The sequence below is a fragment of the Ammodytes marinus genome (genome assembly GCF_949987685.1).
Source record: "Ammodytes marinus genome assembly, chromosome: 10".
Classification (NCBI taxonomy): domain Eukaryota; kingdom Metazoa; phylum Chordata; class Actinopteri; order Uranoscopiformes; family Ammodytidae; genus Ammodytes; species Ammodytes marinus.
In genome coordinates this window covers 32,391,077-32,411,076 of record NC_137214.1, presented here as the reverse complement: position 1 = coordinate 32,411,076, position 20,000 = coordinate 32,391,077, and the positions used below count along the sequence as shown (strand labels likewise).

The 20,000-nt window shown below is 43.6% G+C and overlaps 1 protein-coding gene across 2 annotated transcripts in view; it reads left to right on the top strand.

Annotated features, from left to right (window-relative positions):
* Positions 1 to 15,691, top strand: part of maml1 (mastermind-like transcriptional coactivator 1) — a gene marked incomplete at its 5' end in the record, with an annotated part of 30,107 nt that extends 14,416 nt beyond the window's left edge. For both annotated transcript variants that reach the window (XM_080034979.1, XM_080034978.1), the window contains 5 exons: positions 1,907 to 3,406; positions 5,129 to 5,359; positions 7,059 to 7,194; positions 12,431 to 12,722; positions 13,254 to 15,691. In XM_080034979.1, the coding sequence (XP_079891105.1) occupies positions 1,907 to 3,406; positions 5,129 to 5,359; positions 7,059 to 7,194; positions 12,431 to 12,722; positions 13,254 to 13,968 (2,874 nt within the window). In that variant the 3' untranslated portion in view covers positions 13,969 to 15,691. The remainder of the gene's footprint in view (positions 1 to 1,906; positions 3,407 to 5,128; positions 5,360 to 7,058; positions 7,195 to 12,430; positions 12,723 to 13,253) is intronic.
* Between the last annotated feature and the right edge of the window lie 4,309 nt (positions 15,692 to 20,000).

Below are 20,000 nucleotides of genomic sequence, written 5' to 3'. Positions count from 1 at the left end.
CTATCAGCTGATGTGTAAGTTCTGAATGTTCTTCAAGTGGACAGATGTTGATCTGCTGACTGACTCTGAGGAGGCTCTGTGTGTGTGTGTGTGTGTGTGTGTGTGTGAGTGTGAGAGACAGTGTGTGTGTGTGTGTGAGAGACAGTGTGTGTGAGAGAGAGACAGTGTGTGTGTGAGTGTCTCTGTGCGTGTGTGTGTCTTTCTGTGCGTGTGTGTGTCTCTCTCTGTGTGTGTGACAGTGTGTGTGTGTGAGAGAGAGAGACAGTGTGTGTGTGTCTCTCTCTGTGTGCGTGTGTGTGACAGTGTGTGTGTGTGAGAGAGAGAGAGACAGTGTGTGTGTGTCTCTCTCTGTGTGCGTGTGTGTGACAGTGTGTGTGTGTGTGAGAGAGACAGTGTGTGTGTGTCTCTCTGTGTGTGCGTGTGTGGTTATTAGCGTTATGTAATTCTGCCTGCAGCCCATTCTAACAGCAGAAGCGTTTCACAGCTGGCCTACACCATGGACATATAAAGAAAGGCTTACACACTCATAACTCTGTCCACACCGCCCTCTAGAGGTGGAAATGTGCGACTGCAATGACTTAAAATAGACACTCAGTCAGTTCAACAGCTGGCTTTGTTACTCAGTGTTCCCATATAACCTCATTCACTGATGCTCATGTCTAAATTAAGACATTGTGAACAACAACTGGAATTCTGACTAAAATGATCGGATGACTTATTTTAAGGTTTGAAATTTGCTTCAGTTTAATTGGAAAATGCTGGATTTTTTTCATACTGTTCAATACCATGCGCAATTCATTGATTTTCAACAAATATTTTGATTTAAAGGTGCAGTGTGTAATATGACATCATCAAGAAAGTTCTATAAAGTTCTAGAATGCAACGCTCCCTGGGTAACCCCAACCCTTTAGAATAATAACAGAAGCTACAGTGGCCTTCAAGGACAAGAACAATTCTAAATGTTAAACAATGCACCTGATGACATTCCAACTATGACACTTTCAAGATGGCGGCACTAGGCCTTGGTCCAAAATATGCAGAAATATGGACATATATGAGACCCTTTCTAAGGGAAAAAAAAATAATTCAAAAATTTTTTTTCAGCTATTATGCACTAAATTAAATGTACTTATGGATATTATAATTACTTTCTTCAAAATCTGCTAGGAAATAAAACCCAAAATTCTACACACTGCAGGTTTAAGAAATAAACTCAACTCAGGACACACCTTTTTATATTTGATGTTTCTATTAATATATTTATGGAAAGTGTATGAAATCACAACTTAAAAAATAAAAATAATAATTTAGAAAATGAACTACACATTCTTGGATCCATGTCATAACAAAGTGTTGGCAGATTGTTTTATTTCATGTTTATTAATTCTCTTTCTCCTCCCAGCAATGTGTGAAATCTTTAGCCTGTTTTTTTCCCCTACATATATTTAAAGGGACACTGTGTAACATTTTAAGTAATTGATTTGCTAAAATCAATATCCTCATTCATAAATATGTCCTCATTGGTGTGAAATCACCTCTGCCAATAATCTGAATTATCCTCCTGAGCGGAGAATTACAAATATTAATGTTACATTTTGTGCATTGAGAGGGTAAGTCTTATGGAGGCATCCATGTTGGTTGGAATGTCATCTGGTGCATTGTTTAAAATTTAGAATTGTTCTTGTCCTTGAAGGCCACTGTAGCTTCTGTTATTATTCTAAAGGGGCGGGGTTACCCAGGGAGCGCTGCATTCTAGAACTTTGTAGAACTTTCTTGATGATGTCACATTACACAATGCACCTTTTAAGAGGTCCTTGAAAAAGATGATATTTAAGCTTGAAAGTGCTTGAATTTGACTCTTAAAATGCTGATTATTGATTCCCTTCCCCTCTGCTTCTCCTCCCAGCTCCAGGAGACAGTGAAGAGGAAGCTGGAGAGCGCTGGTTCCCCGGTGAACGGTTTCGGCGACACTTTCCCTCCAAACAAAAAAGCGTGTTTGGACAACGGCTCGGCCAGATCTCCACTGGACTCCAAGCTCGGCATCAGCGACTCTCTCTCTCTCACACACTCCAACGGGACGCACAACAATAACAACATCTCTACCGGCGGGGATTCCTCCAATACTGACAACGCTAGAGACTCCTTAACTGACTTCCACCGTAAAGAAATGAAGCAGGAGCCCGATGACATTTTGCCGATAATGCCACCGTCCGCGGGAGGGAATAATAGCTTGTTCCCCGATCTTAATTTGAACGAACAAGAGTGGACCGAGCTAATGGAAGAGTTGAATTGTTCCGTGGCGTACGAGGACATCCAGGATATTCTTAACGACGGTTTTGAAGATCGCAAAGACCCGTTGGAGCTCGCGGCCACTCCGAATAATAATAACGGGAACAACGCGACAACAAGCTCAAGCTCTCACAATAACAACAGTAACGCTATAATGCTTCCCCCTGATTTAGTCAACGTTAAGTCTGAGTTTTCCCCGGCTTCTGTGGCCTTTGAGCAAGAATCTCGGGCGGGCAACACTGGCACGGGATCGCCCCATGTTCGATCGACTTCCTCCGGCCCTCTTTCAACTAGCTCTCCAATCGCAAATGCAACATCTTCTGCGAAATCTCCTGCTCAAACGGGACCCCCGAATTCTTCTAACCAACCCAGGCAAATCCAACCCAACCCTAATAATAACAACCACACCAATCACTTACACCCGTCCTCTGTGCAGAAAGATTTATCGCCAGCGCAGCAACTTCAACAGCTAGCCGCGCAACAGCAACGGGCCCAGCACCTACACGGACAAATGCATCAACAACAGCACAAACAACCACAATCTGGTGTTGGTGTTGGTAGCGCTAAGTTCCACACCACACACCCTCCACCCCCTACGCCTTGGTCTCAAAGCCAGCTAGCGAGCTCCGCATTCGGGCTAGACAAACCCACGAGCCCCTCTCTATACCCACAAGATTTCAACCCCAACGCGAACGCACAAGCCAAGCAGCAGCAGCAGCAGCAACAACAGCAACAAATGCTGTTACAACAACAAAACGCTCAACAAAATAAAAGCTCGCCCAAATCGGTAGCGGTTACTAGCAGCTACATGCCAGTGGGCCCTAATTCAGTAGGAGTGGGACATCCGCCGAATATGATGGGCCATTCTACAGCAGGCCCCCCGTTAAGTCACCCGCCCACAGTACAGGGAACCCAAGCTCAGATCACAGCGGCCATGTTGAATTACAGTAACACTAAACCGCTGTCCCACTTCGAGGCGGGACCGGGCCTTGGGCAGATCAGACCTCAGAGCGCTCAGAGCAACAAGGCGGCGCTGCTCTCACTGCTTCAGAGGCAACAGCTGATCAAACAGAAGAACAGTCAGATGACCTTCAGACAGCACATACCACACGCACAGGTAAGACATGTACTATTAACAATAACACACACACACACTGACACACGCACAGGTAAGGAACGCAATGTTAACTGAATACACTAACACACACACTAACACACACACACTGACAGACACACACACGGAGGTAAGAAATGCATTAAGAACAATAACACACACACACACACTGACAGACACACAGGTAAGGAACGCAATGTTAACGAAATACACATGTAATACACACACCGTCACACACATATACCACACGCACAGGTAAAAAATGTTAACTGAATACACACATGTATGAAATGCACGTACACACACACACACACACACACACACACACACACACACACACACACACACACACACACACAGGTAAGAAACGCAATGTTAACAATAACACACACAGGGGCGCCTTTAGCTCAGTTGGTAGGGCGTCCCCCCCATGGGCCTCAGCCAGCAGCGGACCCGGGTTCGATTCCAGCCTGCGGTCGTTCTCTGCATGTCACTCCCCTCTCTGCCCCATTTCAACTCTCTCTACACTATCAATAAAGCATAAAAATGCCAAAAAAAATAACAAAAAAAAAAAATAACACACGCACAGGCAAGACCTGCACACACACAAGTAAGGAACACACTAATGACAATTACACATACTATATGTACACACCACATGCACAGAAAAGGAACGCAGTAATACACACACAGCTGCAGGATTTTTTTTCCCCCAGTCAGTAGCTGAAATGTTACCATCGTCCAGAGGGTGGCGCTAAAGGGAAAGTCATGGAAAAAGATCAGTTTAAATATTTGTCTGTAAAACTAAATATCTAGTGACTTTAGTGGAGCCAAGACAGTCATGAAAATCCTCCATGATTGACCTGATTTTAGCCCAACAGGTGCTGTGTGTGTGTGTGTGTGTGTGTGTGTGTGTGTGTGTGTGTGTGTGTGTGTGTGTGTGTGTGTGTGTGTGTGTGTGTGTGTGTGTGTGTGTGTGTGTGTGTGTGTGTGTGTGTGTGTGTTTTATGTGAAGTCAGCCTTTTGTTCAGCTGCTCTGCCTCAAACCGATCTGGGCCCCAGTCTTTCTCTGCGTGTGTGTAAAGCAGCTGGTTGCTAAGGACACACACACACACACACACACACACACACACACACACACATACACGGGGGTGGGGAGGGGGGTGAAGGGAGGCAGTGACAAAGCAGCCTTTCATACTCTCTCTCTCTGTATTTAAATATAGCTGCTGCACACGGACACACTGTCCCAAATGCGCTACACACGCTATCCACACAGAAACTTCTACAAACTCTTTATCTTTCATCTGGTAAACTAATACATTTTCAAATGCTGTACCATAGCACAACCTTTAGATAGGCTTCTTGTAATGGACTTATGTTACTTTACACTTATAATCTGAGGCAAATTAGTGAGGCATATTTCTTCCATTAGGATCAGAATTCGTACGCGTCCCCCCCCAACACAGACAGACAGACAGACAGACACTCACTCACTCACTCACTCACTCACTCACTCACTCACTCACTCACTCACTCACTCACTCACTCACTCACTCACTCACTCACTCACTCACTCACTCACTCACTCACTCACTCACTCACTCACTCACTCACTCACTCACTCACTCACTCACTCACTCACTCACTCACTCAGACACACACACACACACACACACACACACACACACACGAAATAAAGACTAAAATTCATATTTCTTCCTTTAGGATCAGAACTCGTACGCCGCCCCTCCCAACACTATGACCTCACCGCCCGGCAACAACAACGTCATGACGACGCAGCAGCAGCAACCGGGGAGCCACGGTAACCCCGGTTACCTTAGCAACCAGGCGGCGGTGGCGGCGGCGCTAAAACAACAACAACAACATCAACACCTTCTGGAACAACAACAGAAACAACAACAATACATCCAGCAGAGGCAGCAGCTCATAGAACAGGTACATACACTAACCCTTAAAGCTGCAGTGTGTAGAATTTTGGGTTTTATTTCCTAGCAGATTTTGTAGAAAGTAATTATAATATCCATAAGTACATTTAATTTAGTGCATAATAGCTGAAATTTTTTTTTTGAATTATTATTTTTTCCCTTAGAAAGGGTCTCATATATGTCCATATTTCTGCATATTTTGGACCAAGGCCTAGTGCCGCCATCTTGAAAGTGTCATAGTTGGAATGTCATCAGGTGCATTGTTTAAAATTTAGAATTGTTCTTGTCCTTGAAGGCCACTGTAGCTTCTGTTATTATTCAAAAGGGTTGGGGTTACCCAGGGAGCGTTGCATTCTAGAACTTTGTAGAAGTGTAAGCTTGAAAATGCCCAAAAATTATCTTTAAAAAATTACAGAAACAGGTAGATAAACAGTATATACACCCAGCAGAGACAGGTAGATACACTAATAACATGCCACTGAGAAATGCTGTTTTCGGTTTGGTTGCATCTTTCTGTAAATTAGCAGACAGAATGTTTCTGTAGACTTCTGAGTTCATTTAGCTGTTGCCATCATGTCTTTATGTAGTCAATGAAGAATAATGAGCCAGTCAAGCCCAAGCCATGACATTGCCTCCGCCGTGTTTCACAGATGAGCTTATATTTCTTCATATCAAGAGAAGAGTTGTTTTCCTTGTTAATTAATTGGATTGACCTAATGTTATCTTTTTTTGTTTGTCTCTCTGCCTGTCTGTCTGTCCTGTCTGTCTGTCTCTCTCTCTCTCTGTCTCTCCCTCTGTCTGTCTGTCTGTCTCTCTCTCTCTGTCCCTCTGTCTCTCTCCCCCTCTCCGTCTGTCTCTTTCTCTCCTTGTCTCTGTCTGTCTGTCTGTCTGTCTGTCTGTCTGTCTGTCTCTCTCCCCTGTCTCTGTCTGTCTCCCTCCCTCTCTCTCTCCCTCCCTGTCTCTCTCCCTCCCTCCCTGTCTGTCTCTCTCTCTCTCCCTCCCTGTCTCTCTCCCTCCCTCCCTGTCTCTCTCTCTCTCCCTCCCTGTCTCTCTCCCTGTCTGTCTGTCTGTCTGTCTCTCTCTCTCTCCCTCCCTGTCTCTCTCCCTCCCTGTCTCTCTCCCTGTCTGTCTGTCTGTCTGTCTGTCTCGCTCTCTCTCTCCCTCCCTGTCTCTCTCCCTCCCTGTCTGTCTGTCTGTCTGTCTGTCTGTCTGTCTCTATCCCCCTGTCTCTGTCTGTCTCTCTCCCTGTCTCTCTGTCTGTCTCTCTCTCTCTCTCTCTCTCTCCCTGTCTCTCTCTCTCTCCCTGTCTCCCTGTCTCTCTGTCTGTCTGTCTGTCTGTCTGTCTGTCTGTCTGTCTGTCTGTCTGTCTGTCTGTCTGTCTGTCTGTCTGTCTGTCTGTCTGTCTGTCTGTCTGTCTCTCTCCCCCTGTCTCTCTCCCTCCCTGTCTCTCTCCCTCCCTGTCTCTCTCTTTCTGTCTGTCTCTCTCCCCCTGTCTCTCTCTCTCTCCCTCTCTCTCTTTCTGTCTGTCTGTCTGTCTGTCTCTCTCTCTGTCTGTCTGTCTGTCTGTCTCTCTCCCTGTCTGTCTGTCTCTCCATGTCTCTCTCTCTCTCTCTCTCCCTGTCTCCCTGTCTCTCTGTCTGTCTGCCTGTCTCTCTCCCCCTGTCTCTCTCTCTCTCCCTCTCTCTCTGTCTTGTCTGTCTGTCTGTCAGGAGAAGCAGCGTCAGCAGGACCAGCAGCTACAGAGGCACCTGACCCGCCCCCCCCCTCAGTACCAAGACCAGCCGGGCCAGCCAGCCACCCAGAGCCCCTTCCCCCAGCCCCCCGGACCCTTCACTGGCAGGACAGGTACTACTGTGTGTGTGTGTGTGTGTGTGTATGTGTGTGTGTATGCCAGCCACCCAGAGCCCCTTCCCCCAGCCCCCCGGACCCTTCACTGGCAGGACAGGTACTACTGTGTGTGTGTGTGTGTGTGTCACTGTGTGTGTGTGTGTGTGAGCCCCTTCCCCCAGCCCCCCGGACCCTTCACTGGGAGGACAGGTACTGTGTGTGTGTGTGTGTATGCCAGAGCCACTTCCCCCAGCCCCCCGGACCCTTCACTGGCAGGACAGGTACTACTGTGTGTGTGTGTGTGTGTGTGTGTGAGCCCCTTCCCCCAGCCCCCCGGACCCTTCACTGGGAGGACAGGTACTGTGTGTGTGTGTCACTGTATGTGTGTGTGTATGCCAGCCACCCAGAGCCCCTTCCCCCAGCCCCCCGGACCCTTCACTGGGAGGACAGGTACTGTGTGTGTGTGTCACTGTATGTGTGTGTGTATGCCAGCCACCCAGAGCCCCTTCCCCCAGCCCCCCGGACCCTTCACTGGCAGGACAGGTAGTGTGTGTGTGTGTGTGTGTGTGTGTGTGTGTGTGTGTGTGTGTGTGTGTGTGTGTGTGTGTGTGTGTGTGTGTGTGTGTGTGTGTGTGTGTGTGTGTGTATGCCAGCCACCCAGAGCCCCTTCCCCCAGCCCCCTGGACCCTTCACTGGCAGGACAGGTACTGTGTGTGTGTGTGTCACTGTGTGTGTGTGTGTGAGCCACCTCCCCCAGCCCCCTGGACCCTTCACTGGCAGGACAGGTACTAGTGTGTGTGTGTGTCACTGTGTGTGTGTGTGTGTGTGAGCCACTTCCCCCAGCCCCCTGGACCATTCACTGGCAGGACAGGTACTGTGTGTGTGTGTGTGTGTGTGTGCCAGCCACCCAGAGCCCCTTCCCCCAACCACCTGGACCCTTCACTGGGAGGACAGGTACTGTAGCTGTATCCCGTTACAGAGACCGCCTCCTTGGTAGGTCGCGGTCTATGAAGGCTATAGCCTATGAAGGCCGATTCGAAGGCCGAACGAGCGTTGTTAAACGGGACGGTCTCCGCAGGTCTCCGTTTACGAGCATTTCCGGTTTGCGTAACAAGCCGTTACCTCGCGTGACGACTCGCCGCTCCTGTGCTGCCTAGCAACCCTGATAGCTGCCAACGGAAACAGCCTTGTCAGCAGAGGAAAAAAGAAAAAGAAGTTGCCTACCAGACGAAAAGAAAAAAAAGTACAAGAAAAAAAGAAAGGAAGATAAAAGTTAAGAAGATGGAGCAACACGTTGCTGTTTTGTTATTTTTTATTTTATTGTATGCCATCTCTGAAAAAAACGCAATGAATCATGGGATATGTTGGGCTGCGAAGGATACATCTGATGCAGCCTTCAAAACCGTGAAACGAAGGCTGCATTTCTCGGCCGCATATGAGGAGCCTTGCAAGGAGCCTTGCAAATGGAACAAGCCTTTGCGCGCCGCTATGACGCAATCGGTCTTCAAATGCAGCCTTCGTAGACCGCAACCCCTGAATCGAGATACAGCCTGTGTGTGTGCGTGTGTCTGTGTGTCACTGTTTGTGTCACTGTGTGTGTGTGTGTGTCAGCCACCCAGAGCCCCTTCCCCCAGCCCCCTGGACCCTTCACTGGGAGGACAGGTGTGTGTGTGTGTGTGTGTGTGTGTGTGTGTGTGTGTGTGTGTGTGTGTGTGTGTGTGTGTGTGTGTGTGTGTGTGTGTGTGTGTGTGTGTGTGTGTGTGTGTGTGTGTGTGCGCCACCCACCCACCCACCCAGAGCCCCTTCCCCCAGCCCCCTGAACCCTTCACTGGGAGGACAGGTACTGTGTGTGTGTGTAAGCAACAAAGAATTTACACCTCAACAAACATCTCAGAAAAAAACAAGCATTTAATAGCACACCGGTGTGTGTGTGTACTTATACAGGCCTCTTTGTTTTAGCTTTTAACCATCTGAGTGATAACATTTTTGTAAAGTGAGGACATTTAGTCCGGTTCTCCCTTTGGGACAGGCCTTTAAAGGGCTGTTTGAGGGTTAACACTAGGTTTTAAGGACAGGCCTTTAAAGGGCTGTTTGAGGGTTAACACTAGGTTTTAAGGTTCAGGTATGAATTAGGTTTATTGTAGGGTTAGTGTAAGGGTTGGGGTTAGGCATTTAGTTTGGATGGTTAGGGTAAGGGGCTCGGGTTAGTCCCCTTTTTAAAGCATTTTTTAACGGTCCGTTTTATTCCTTTTAAACTTGATATTAAACCTGAAGCGTTTTCAGCAACACTGAGATGAGAGGAATGTTTTGAACAAAGACATTTGAGTAACTGTATCTGCTTCTATCATTTAATCTGTGTGAGAAAGATGTAACCTGAGAATATAATCTCTCTCTCTCTCTCTCTCTCTCTCTCTCTCTCTCTCTCTCTCTCTCTCTCTCTCTCTCTCTCTCTCTCTCTCAAATATTCCGTTCACACTGCCTATAACTTTAGCTCTCTGTAAACTCTTACTAGCTACAGTGGCCCCTTTCTGTTTACATACCACAGGTTTACAGAGCCTAGGTCTAGAATATTTACACTGGCAAGCTTTCTTTGCTTGTCGTCACTGTGAAAGAGTGAAACCTCTGTGTCTTTTGAGTTAAAAAGATGATTGATTGATTGATTTGATTTCTACATAATCGCTGACTCCACCTTTTTTAGGATTCAGAAAACAGTTATTGAACTTAATTTGTAAATTTTTCTTATCTGGAGGGGTAGCATGAACGAAAAAGTGGCTTAAAACTATGAATAAGTGACTGTGGCTCAGGTGGTAGAGCGGGTCGGCCGATGATCAAAGGGTTGGAGGTTCGATCCCCGCCCTGCCACCTGTGTCATAGTTTTTGTGTCCTTGGGAAAGACACTTCACCCACCTTGCCTCGTGTGAATGTCGATAGTTAGCCTGCTGCTATCGGTGTATGAATGTGTGTGTGAATGGTAACGTGGGAAAGGGAAACGGGTCTCCCTTGCAAAAGAGTCTTCGGTCTCAATGGGATATACCTGTATAAATAAAGGTTAAAAAAATAAGTATAAGCAATATGCACATAATAAAAATATTCAGCAGACTTCAACATGAGGCTCTGTGTGTCAGGTCTAATAAGATGTGTCATTAGAATACGACTCCACCAGCTTGTTGTTATTGTGACTCAGAGAACAAACGTTTCTCTGTCTGTGAATGTGGAAGTCAACTCATAAAGTCACTCGCTGATTTGACTAGAAAATAACCAGAGACAGACTGTACAGTTTGTCCTCGTGTGTGTGTGTGTGTGTGTGTGTGTGTGTGTGTGTGTGTGTGTGTGTGTGTGTGTGTGTGTGTGTGTGTGTGTGTGTGTGTCCTAGGCAAAAACAAGCTGCTGATATCATGTTTAAATATAGCGTCAACAGGTGCAATATCAATAATACTATAACTTCTACTACTAAAAGTGATGTAACAATGTAATAATAATCAGTGATTTGTAGAGTTAAATTATTGCTTCAAACCACCAACCCTCCAGTGCTCTAACTGCTTAGCCAAAGACGCCCTATTAAATGTTATTTGCTACTTTTCTTTTTTTCAAATCCCACACTTGAGTTTATTTTTGATCGAGGCCTAGAGTAGAAGTCGTCATCTCTGGGAATGAATGTAGACAGTAGATCTGCAACGATTAATCGACGAATCGATTATTAATCAATTATTGAAATAATCGCCAACTATTTTGATAATCGATTAATCGTTTCAAGTAATTTTTTAATAAAAAAATTCCAAATTCTCTGATTTCAGCTTCTCAAATGTGAATATTTTCTGGTTTCTTTAATCCTATAATGACAGTAAACTGAAATATCTGTGTGTTTTGGACATAACAATACATTTGAGGACGTCAACATGGGCTTTGGAAAATTGATCAACATTTTTCACCATTTTCTGACATTTTACGGACCAAAACACTAATCGATTAATAATCAATTAATCGAGAAAATAATCGACATTCATCGATTATCAAAATAATCGTTAGTTGCAGCCCTAGTAAACAGTGCAATGTGTGTTCCAATACTCATACTTGTATACTATTTAGTGTAGTACGCCAGAAAATGATTTAGGATGTCCCAATACAAGCACGTCAATTGCAGTATGCCAAAAATACCCAGATACCCCACTTACTCCAATAGCATTTTGCAGTATTCGTCTTTATTCTTGACATTTCTCAAAAAAACAATAAAAAATAAAAAAAATCCTCATCTGATTTTTTTTTTTTTTTTTTTCTCCTGTGGCCCTAAAACTCTTCTGTACTTTAGTATGTAGTGTAGTAAAAAGACTAAAACTCTTCTGTACTTTAGTATATAGTGTAGTAAAAAGACTAAAACTCTTCTTTACTTTAGTATGTAGTGTAGTAAAAAGAAAGAGTATGTGATTTGGAACGCAGGGAAGTGTCCCGGGGCAAAGAGACACTGAACCCTAAATGTCTCCTGATAGTTAGCTTGCACCCTGCATGGGGTAGCTGCTGCTGCTATCGGTGTATGAATGTGTGCTCCAGTTGTAAGTCGTTTCGGATAAAAGCGTCTGATAAATGACATGTAATATAGTATTTTTTGCATTTTTTAAAATCTGACCCTTCTCTCCCCGGCTCCCTCTATTTTTTTCTTGTTGTTTTTAACTTCTCATTTTGAAAATAAATTGTTAATCGAGGGCATGTATACGGAGAGATGGGTCAACATATTTTTTGTGTTATGTATTTTACGCACAATCAACGTAATTGGGTTACATTGACTTTTGTAAATTACTCTTTATTTTTCCTCTTAAACCTGCAGTGTGTAGAATTTTGGGTTTTATTTCCTAGCAGATTTTGTAGAACGTAATTTTAATATCCATAAGTACATTTCATTTAGTGCATAATAGCTGAATTTTTTTTTTTTTTATAATTTTTTTCCCCTTAGAAAGGGTCTCATATATGTCCATATTTCTGCATATTTTGGACCAAGGCCTAGTGCCGCCATCTTGAAAGTGTCATAGATGGAATGTCATCAGGTGCATTGTTTAAAATTTTTAATTGTTCTTGTCCTTGAAGGCCACTGTAGCTTCTGTTATTATTCTAAAGGGGTGGGGTTACCCAGGGAGCGTTGCATTCTAGAACTTTGTAGAACTTTCTTGATGATGTCATATTACACACTGCACCTTTTAATATAAAAAAAAAAAAAAATGTTCTCGCATTTTTTTAATCACTTCTTTTCTCTCTCTCCCCCCAGCTCCCTCTCAGCCCATGGTGTCCGTGGGTTCGATGGTCGGCCCCGCCCCCGGAGCCCAAAGGATGTTCCCTCAGAACCCTGGCCTGCTATTGGCTAACCAGGGTCAGGGTCAGAGCCAGGGACAGCTGATATTGGCCACCGGAGCCCCGCCTCCAACAGGAAGCCAGTCTGACATCGCCATGGCAGCAGCGTGTGGCGGGAATGTGGACGTGCAACAGGTTCTCTACAACAGTATGAACCTGCACCAGCAACGAGGGGGACAGCCACTGGGAGCCATGAGCGCCGCATACAGGTCTGTCTGTCTGTCTGTCTGTCTGTCTGTCTCTCCCTCTGTCTGTCTGTCTCTCTCTCTCTCTGTCTGTCTGTCTCTCTGTCTGTCTGTCTGTCTGTCTGTGTGTGTGTTTGTCTGTCCCTCTGTCTGTGTGTGTGTCTGTCTGTCTGTCCCTCTGTCTGTGTGTCTGTCTGTCTCTCTATCTGTCTGTCTGTCTGTCTCTCCCTCTGTCTGTGTGTCTGTCTGTCTGTCTGTCAGCAACGAGGGCAAGCCGCATACAGGTCTGTCTGTCTGTCTGTCTCTGTCTGTCTGTCTGTCTGTTTATAACGTTTATAATCCAACCTTCTATTTTCTGCTGTCAGAATAACTGTCCAGATTTGAGAAGTTACCAGTTCAAATGTCTTGGATCCAGTCATAGTCAGTTACTATCATGCAACTAACTCTCCAAATGACATGGTAAAAAGTATGGATAGTGGTAACCGGATCGTTAATGAGTCTCAATTATGGAATAAATATCAATTAAAAACTCTCTCTCTCTCTCTGTCCTTCCAGGCAGAACCTCCTGGCTCAGCAGCAGCAGCATCTAAAGACTCAGCCCAACGCCGCCATGTTGAAGCAGCAGCAGCTAGCGGCCGCCGCGGCGCGACTACCTAGCGCTATGCAGAGCCTCCCGGGCGCTATGCAACAAGCCCAGAGCGTTGTCTGGCAACAGCAGCAGCAACAACAACAGCAGCAACTAGCCAATCAGACGACAGCAAACAACCACGCCTTCCACATCCAACAGAATCGCATCAATCCCAAGATGCAACAGGGCAATGCTACCTCCAACGCCGCGGCTACGTTTGGAGCTAGTGGACGTACAATGGTAGGTCTGACGCAACAGCAGATGATGCAACAACAACAACAACAGCAGCAAACCAATATGGCGTCCGCTCAGCAGCAAAGGGTCCCACCGCCAAATACTCAACAAACTCAGCAGACCAATCAGAGCCAAGCGATTCTACCAGCTGACATGGCGGCTTTCGCACAGCAACAAGCGGCGGCGGCGGCGGCTAGCAACGGGCGGCAGCAGCAAGGGCTACAGTGTAACCAAGGCTACCAGGTGACACGGACAGCTAGCCAGATGCAGCAGCAGGTGTCGTTTGGTTATAACGTGGCATCGGGGAGTTTCGCCGGAGAGAGCGAGCTGGTGGATTCTCTGCTTAAAGGGCAGAGCGCACAGGAATGGATGGCTGACCTGGATGAACTGTTAGCCAGTCACCACTAGGGACTGAAGAGACACAGAGACACAGAGACAGACACACTCTCACTGGAGCTAACCGGGAGGCCCATTTTGAACGTTAGCTTGTGTTTACGTTAGCCACGAAAGAAGAGCCCATCATTTTTTTTATTTTTTTTTTATGTAAGAAAATCCATAATGTTACAACTAATAACAGTTTTATTTCAAACTAACCCAAACTAATTTCAGTTCAACAATAACTAAAAGTAATTGTTTTCGGTTTACAGAGCCTAGGCTGTGTATTAACACTGGATGGTTTTAGCAGAGCGCGCACACACAGTACAGACAGGTAGTGGATCATGAGGAGATATTCACTCATATAGTGATTTTCTCAACAAGCGTTCTCTAGAATCACTGACTCCCCCTTTAAATATAGATTCTATATTTTGAGATTTATAGCTAGCCTACTTCTTATTTTCAACACTTAAAGTGACGTGCTTCGAATAGCTAACAGACATAGATAGCGTGTGTGTTTTTGTCCAGAAGAATCAACTTAAAAGAATTAACAAAAAATGTCAATGCACATTGGTAGAAAAATATTCTGCTCACTCCAAATTCAAAATGTAAAAGGTGGTTACATTATAGGCAACAAAAACCTATTGCGTTTAGAGCATTCTGACCATTGTGGGTTTTCTTACAGACAGACAGACAGACGCACACACGCACGCACGCAAGCAGACACACACACACATGCAGGCAAGCAGACACACACACACTGTCTCACACTCACACACACACACAGCGCTTTGGGAGGTCCATTTCGCTGACTGAAAACTGTTCAATTATATTTCTGTTTATTTCTCTGTCCTTACAAGGGCTGTAAATAATCAAATCTCTGGTTTCATCACAATACGATATTAGATATAAAATCGATTCATTGGACAACGATCCCATATTTCGCGATGTGATTTTAGTTATATAGTATTCCTGAAGAGATATTTTACTACAGGATGTTACTGTGATAGAAGCCAAACGTAGTTCATTTTCATACTGTAGGCAAATATGTGGATCATCATACCACACACACACACACACACACACACACACACACACACACACACACACAGAGCTACTATTTACATTTCTATAACAGTGCAGCCAGTTTTGTTTGTAGGGAAATGACAGACAGTAAACATAAACCAGATTCTGAATAGAGCAGCTCATTTCTCAACTTCACATTTTTGACACAGACACACACACACACACACACACACACACACACACACACACACACACACACACACACACACACACACACACACATAAATAAATCTTGTTCTTCAATAGAAAGCACTTGCAAAAAAGACTGAATCATACCTTTTCCATTTCAGAAGAAAAATCAGTTTCTTAGAAGAAATGTGGACGTAGTTGCTGGTTAAACATTAATTTGTTCCTTTTTTTTTTACTAGAAAGAAATCCCCACTTGTTCTTAAAGACACACACAGTAAACCACACCCACATTATGAGTTTCAAAATGTGAAACGTTCTCAGCATTAAACGTGAGTCACAGGTTGCAGCCACACAGTTTAAAACATAAATTCCTGAAGTCTAAAAGCTTTTTTTAAATTGTTTTATTCTTGGAGAGATGTGTCAACAGATGAAGCATTAAATACTATGAAATCTGATGCTCAAGTTCCAGGTTTCAGATCGAAAAAATTCTAAGGTTGCGTTCCGAATCTCCTCCTCTTTCTTTTTTCTATTCTACATACTACATCCGATGATAAAAAGAATCTAGTTAGGATGCAGTAGGCATACTATTGGGACATACTTTACTCTCTTATTTCATCATAACATTGCGCCTTGATCTTGCCTCTTGCTTTTATATCCGTCGCATCCCCGTTTGTTTTCATATGGAGGCTTCGTCGATGTGACGTCACTTCACGTGCGCACCGGATTGTGGGTCAGAATCGCCCAAATAGGATGCACTTTTCAACACTAACAATCTTGGCCGCATGAAGTAGGACATCCGGGTACTTCTAACCATCCTAAATCTGGCCACAAGAATCGGGACATCCTAAATCTTTTTTCTACCAAACTAAATAGTAGAAAGTATGCGATTCGGAACGCAACCCATGTTTCCGTGACACTTTTAGAACTCGACATCTTCCTCTAGAAGAAAGTAAAACACAAGATAAAAATTGTTTTGTTCAGAAAAAAAACATAATTCACAAGTCATGAAGATAATTCACTATTTCCTACTTGAAATTCTGACTTCACAAACTCCACATTACAAACGCAAAATTTTGGCTCAAAAGATTCACGTTTTTAAAATAGACGCAAATTAGCTCTGTGTCCTTATGGCTCTCATAAAGATTAGGAATGTATATTTGACAATGGGGGGGGGGGGGGAAATAAGACCTCAATTCACATCTTTTACAAAATATGAAAATAATTCATACATTCCTGCTTGAAATTAAATTATAACTTTTTCATAGTTTGGATCACAAAAGATTTTACCCATAAAATGATTCTTAAATTCAAAAAGTCGCCAAACAATGACGTAAAAAACACACCCTACGAATGCGGAATCGGGCTAATATCATGAATTCTGACCCAATGTGTAACTGTGACCCATTCTCTCCATCTACTGTACTGTTTACGACTATTCAAAGACACATTTGTGTTCGCAAACGTGTGTGTTTTAGTCGATAAAGTTTTGGTCTTTTGAAATCACCCATCTTGGCCTCCCGGGGAAGTTTTTTTATTTTATTTTATTTTCTTTGGGTTGAAAACTGTTAAAAACTGTTAAACTGTAAATGTCTATAAATATATTTTTTTGTATGTATGCCTTTCCTAACGACATGGAGAAGATAGAAGTTATTTTTATATATTGAAGCAGCAGCAAAAGGCCGCCGATGTTTTGTAAGTATTTTATACTTTTGATATGGTTCTCTGTAAAACAAGAGTATTATGTAAATATAGTTCTTTAGAAATACCTGCTGGTTTCCGTGTCTCTTTGTGTGTGTGTGTGTGTGTGTGTGTGTGTGTGTGTGTGTGTGTGTGTGTGTGTGTGTGTGTGTGTGTGTGTGTGTGTGTGTGTCCAGTGTTTTTACATCCACAACACAACAACCGCTGTCCCTGACATCTTGAAAACTTAAAGACCTACTTCACTGGTGGAAATATGAAGGTGTATTGAACTCTGAGATCCTATGTAGTTATAAATGTGCAAAGATTTTAGAAATCGGTTCATCCTAGCCTGAGAAAAGGCAGAAAGAGTGTTTTATGGTCTCGCTGTCTCACCCTAAATTGTAAATGAAGGGTTAGGATTAACAGGACAGCTGGGCCAAGGGAAGACTGAGGGAAGACTGAGGGAAGAAAAACCTCATTCATTATATTATAATAGTGATTTTATCATGATAGAACGCCGGTTCCGTATGGGTGAAGTATTCCTTTAATTCTCCCTGCGTTCCAAATCTCCTCCTCTTTCTTTTCTCTATTCTAAGTACTACATCTGACCATAAACAGAATCTATTTAGGATGCAGTATGCTACACTTGGGACGTTCTTCAACTTGTTTATTTCATCATAACATTGCGCCTTGATCTTTCCTCTTGCTTTTATATCCGTCTCATCCCCGGTGTGCAGGGGCGGTTCTACAGGGATGCACTGAAGAGCCTTGCCCACCCCCCCCCCCCCCCCCCCACCCAGCTGCCTCCTTAACTTTTGCATTCTCAAAAATGTACTTGTAAGAACAAACCGCCACTATGTCAACACGCCACTCAAATAATAGAAACAAACAATAAATTGAACAAAAGTAAATTATTTTGAATCCAATCTGATGCCCCGCCCCTCAAATACTGAGCCAGAGGTGGTCCAAGGTAAGGTGTGTGTGTGTGTGTGTGTGTGTGTGTGTGTGTGTGTGTGTGTGTGTGTGTGTGTGTGTGTGTGTGTGTGTGTGTCTTGACTTTAGAAATAAAACTGATTTGATGTGATTCAATAAACTGAGTGAGTGAGTGAACTAACTGTGTGTGTGTAATTTCCTCTTATTAAAGCAGACTCTGTTGATATTCTTTCTGTGGAGACGATGGTGAAACTATTGATCAACAGGTTAATAGAAAGAGGAACATTGACTCAACCACGACAGAATATTTCATCAGATTCCCTAGTATCAGGTATTATAATTATGATTAATATAAAACACAATCAGAGTTGACTTCAGAAAATCTTTATTTGATCTTGTTCTGCCCTGATATCAAACATTTAAGCAGCAAGCTTCAAATCAGAGAAAAAAGGAAATATGAACTTTGATTATTTGATGTTCCCCACATCGTTACAGAATAAAAGTTTCTATTCTTGATGTATTCTAATCTTGCCCCTGTAAAGCACCTTGAGTGGCCTTGTGTCTGAATGGGGCCGTATAAATAAACTTGCCTTGCCTTCATCTCAGGGATGCACTAAATGTTCTGCAACTGAAATCACCAAAAATGGCCCAAAAAAAAAAAACCTTTCTGTGTTTGACCGAATCATTTTTACTGAAAAATTAAGTTTTTTTCATGGCGCGTGCAGCATATGTTTCAAATACACATGAGGTGGGTCGTGTTGATTTTTTAAAACCACGTGACCACCGCTGTTGTGAGTGTATTATGCCGGTAAATGTATGCACAGAGACGGCTCGGTGCAAGCGACGGAGACATTCAGTGCGTTTCCAATGAATGGCAAAAACATATTAGGAAGTCAGTGTTTCCCACAGGAAAATGCATCAATCTGGTGCACTTTGAGAGGAAACTTTAGAGGCTATATCAAATCCTGAGATGCATAAATAACATTATTTTTCAGATTTTTCTTAAACAGGCAGCACTCTTTACTCTGCAACTTTAAAAACAGTACAGTAGATTGGTCTGCAGACCTGTTATATGATGGAGGGGCCCATTTCAACAGATAAAGGGTGGATAGCTACTTTTTATGAGCAATTAAAAATTCATACATAGAAAGCTTATTTCTGTATGTGTGAGGGGGGCCTTCAAGGCCCCTCATGGAGCCCCTTAGACAGAGCTACTAATGCTGTTGTTTTTAACTTGCTTTTGTATTTCTCCCCTACTAGTTGAGGGGCCCATGATGATTTCTATCTTGTTACATTTTAATGAGTATCTTTATATTTGGGCTATTCCTTTTTGGACCCTGTTATTGACATGAGTGACTGAGCTCTTTGACTATACAACATGAAAAGTTACTATCAGTATCTCTGGCTGAGGGCCCCCCTGAGCCCTTGGGCCCCTGGGCCTGTGCCCGGTGTGCCCGTGCAGTAATCCACCCCTGAATGCAATGTAAAAGTAGCTAATTCATCAATAAGAGCACACCCATTAATCGTTGGCCAAAAGGGAAATCACTCTCTTGTGACTTGTAGGAGCATATTGCCCTTTTATTAATTTGTAGGCCTATTGTAGTACAGGCAAGAGCTTGATACAAATATTTAAAAAAAAACTTGCATGTTCGGATCCATACAATTTAACAGTGGGTCGCCGTTTCTCTCTCTCTCTCTCTCTCTCTCTCTCTCTCTCTCTCTCTCTCTCTCTCTCACGAAATCTATTTCCTATGATTGTATAACATTGTAATGCTAAACATTCTGTTCACCTCACATTGAACTGTGGTGGACAACACTGTTTTACTCTTAGCCTTGAAAGAGTAAATCTGCCTACTAAGATTTTGGCTCTACACAGATGTATGCATGTTCACGATGGTTAAAAGTTCATGGACTAGAAACTCCCTAAATGCATTGCTTGATTATAATCTATGAATTATTACACCTGTATCCTGTGAGACACAAGATGAAAGAAGGGGAGGGGGGGGGGACTTTATCTGAATGTAAGGCTGTTGTTAAGAGTTTGAAGTTGGACTCCATCGGAAATTGTGAATGTTTTTAGTTAAGAATCTTATTTTTATGTTGTACAACTGTACTTAATATCGAACTTGTATTTTGTATTGTGTTTTATGTGTAACTGTGTTCTGCTGTCCATCTTGGCCAGGTCTCTCTTGAAAAAGAGATTTTAATCTCAATGAGACTAACCTGGTTAAATAAAGGAT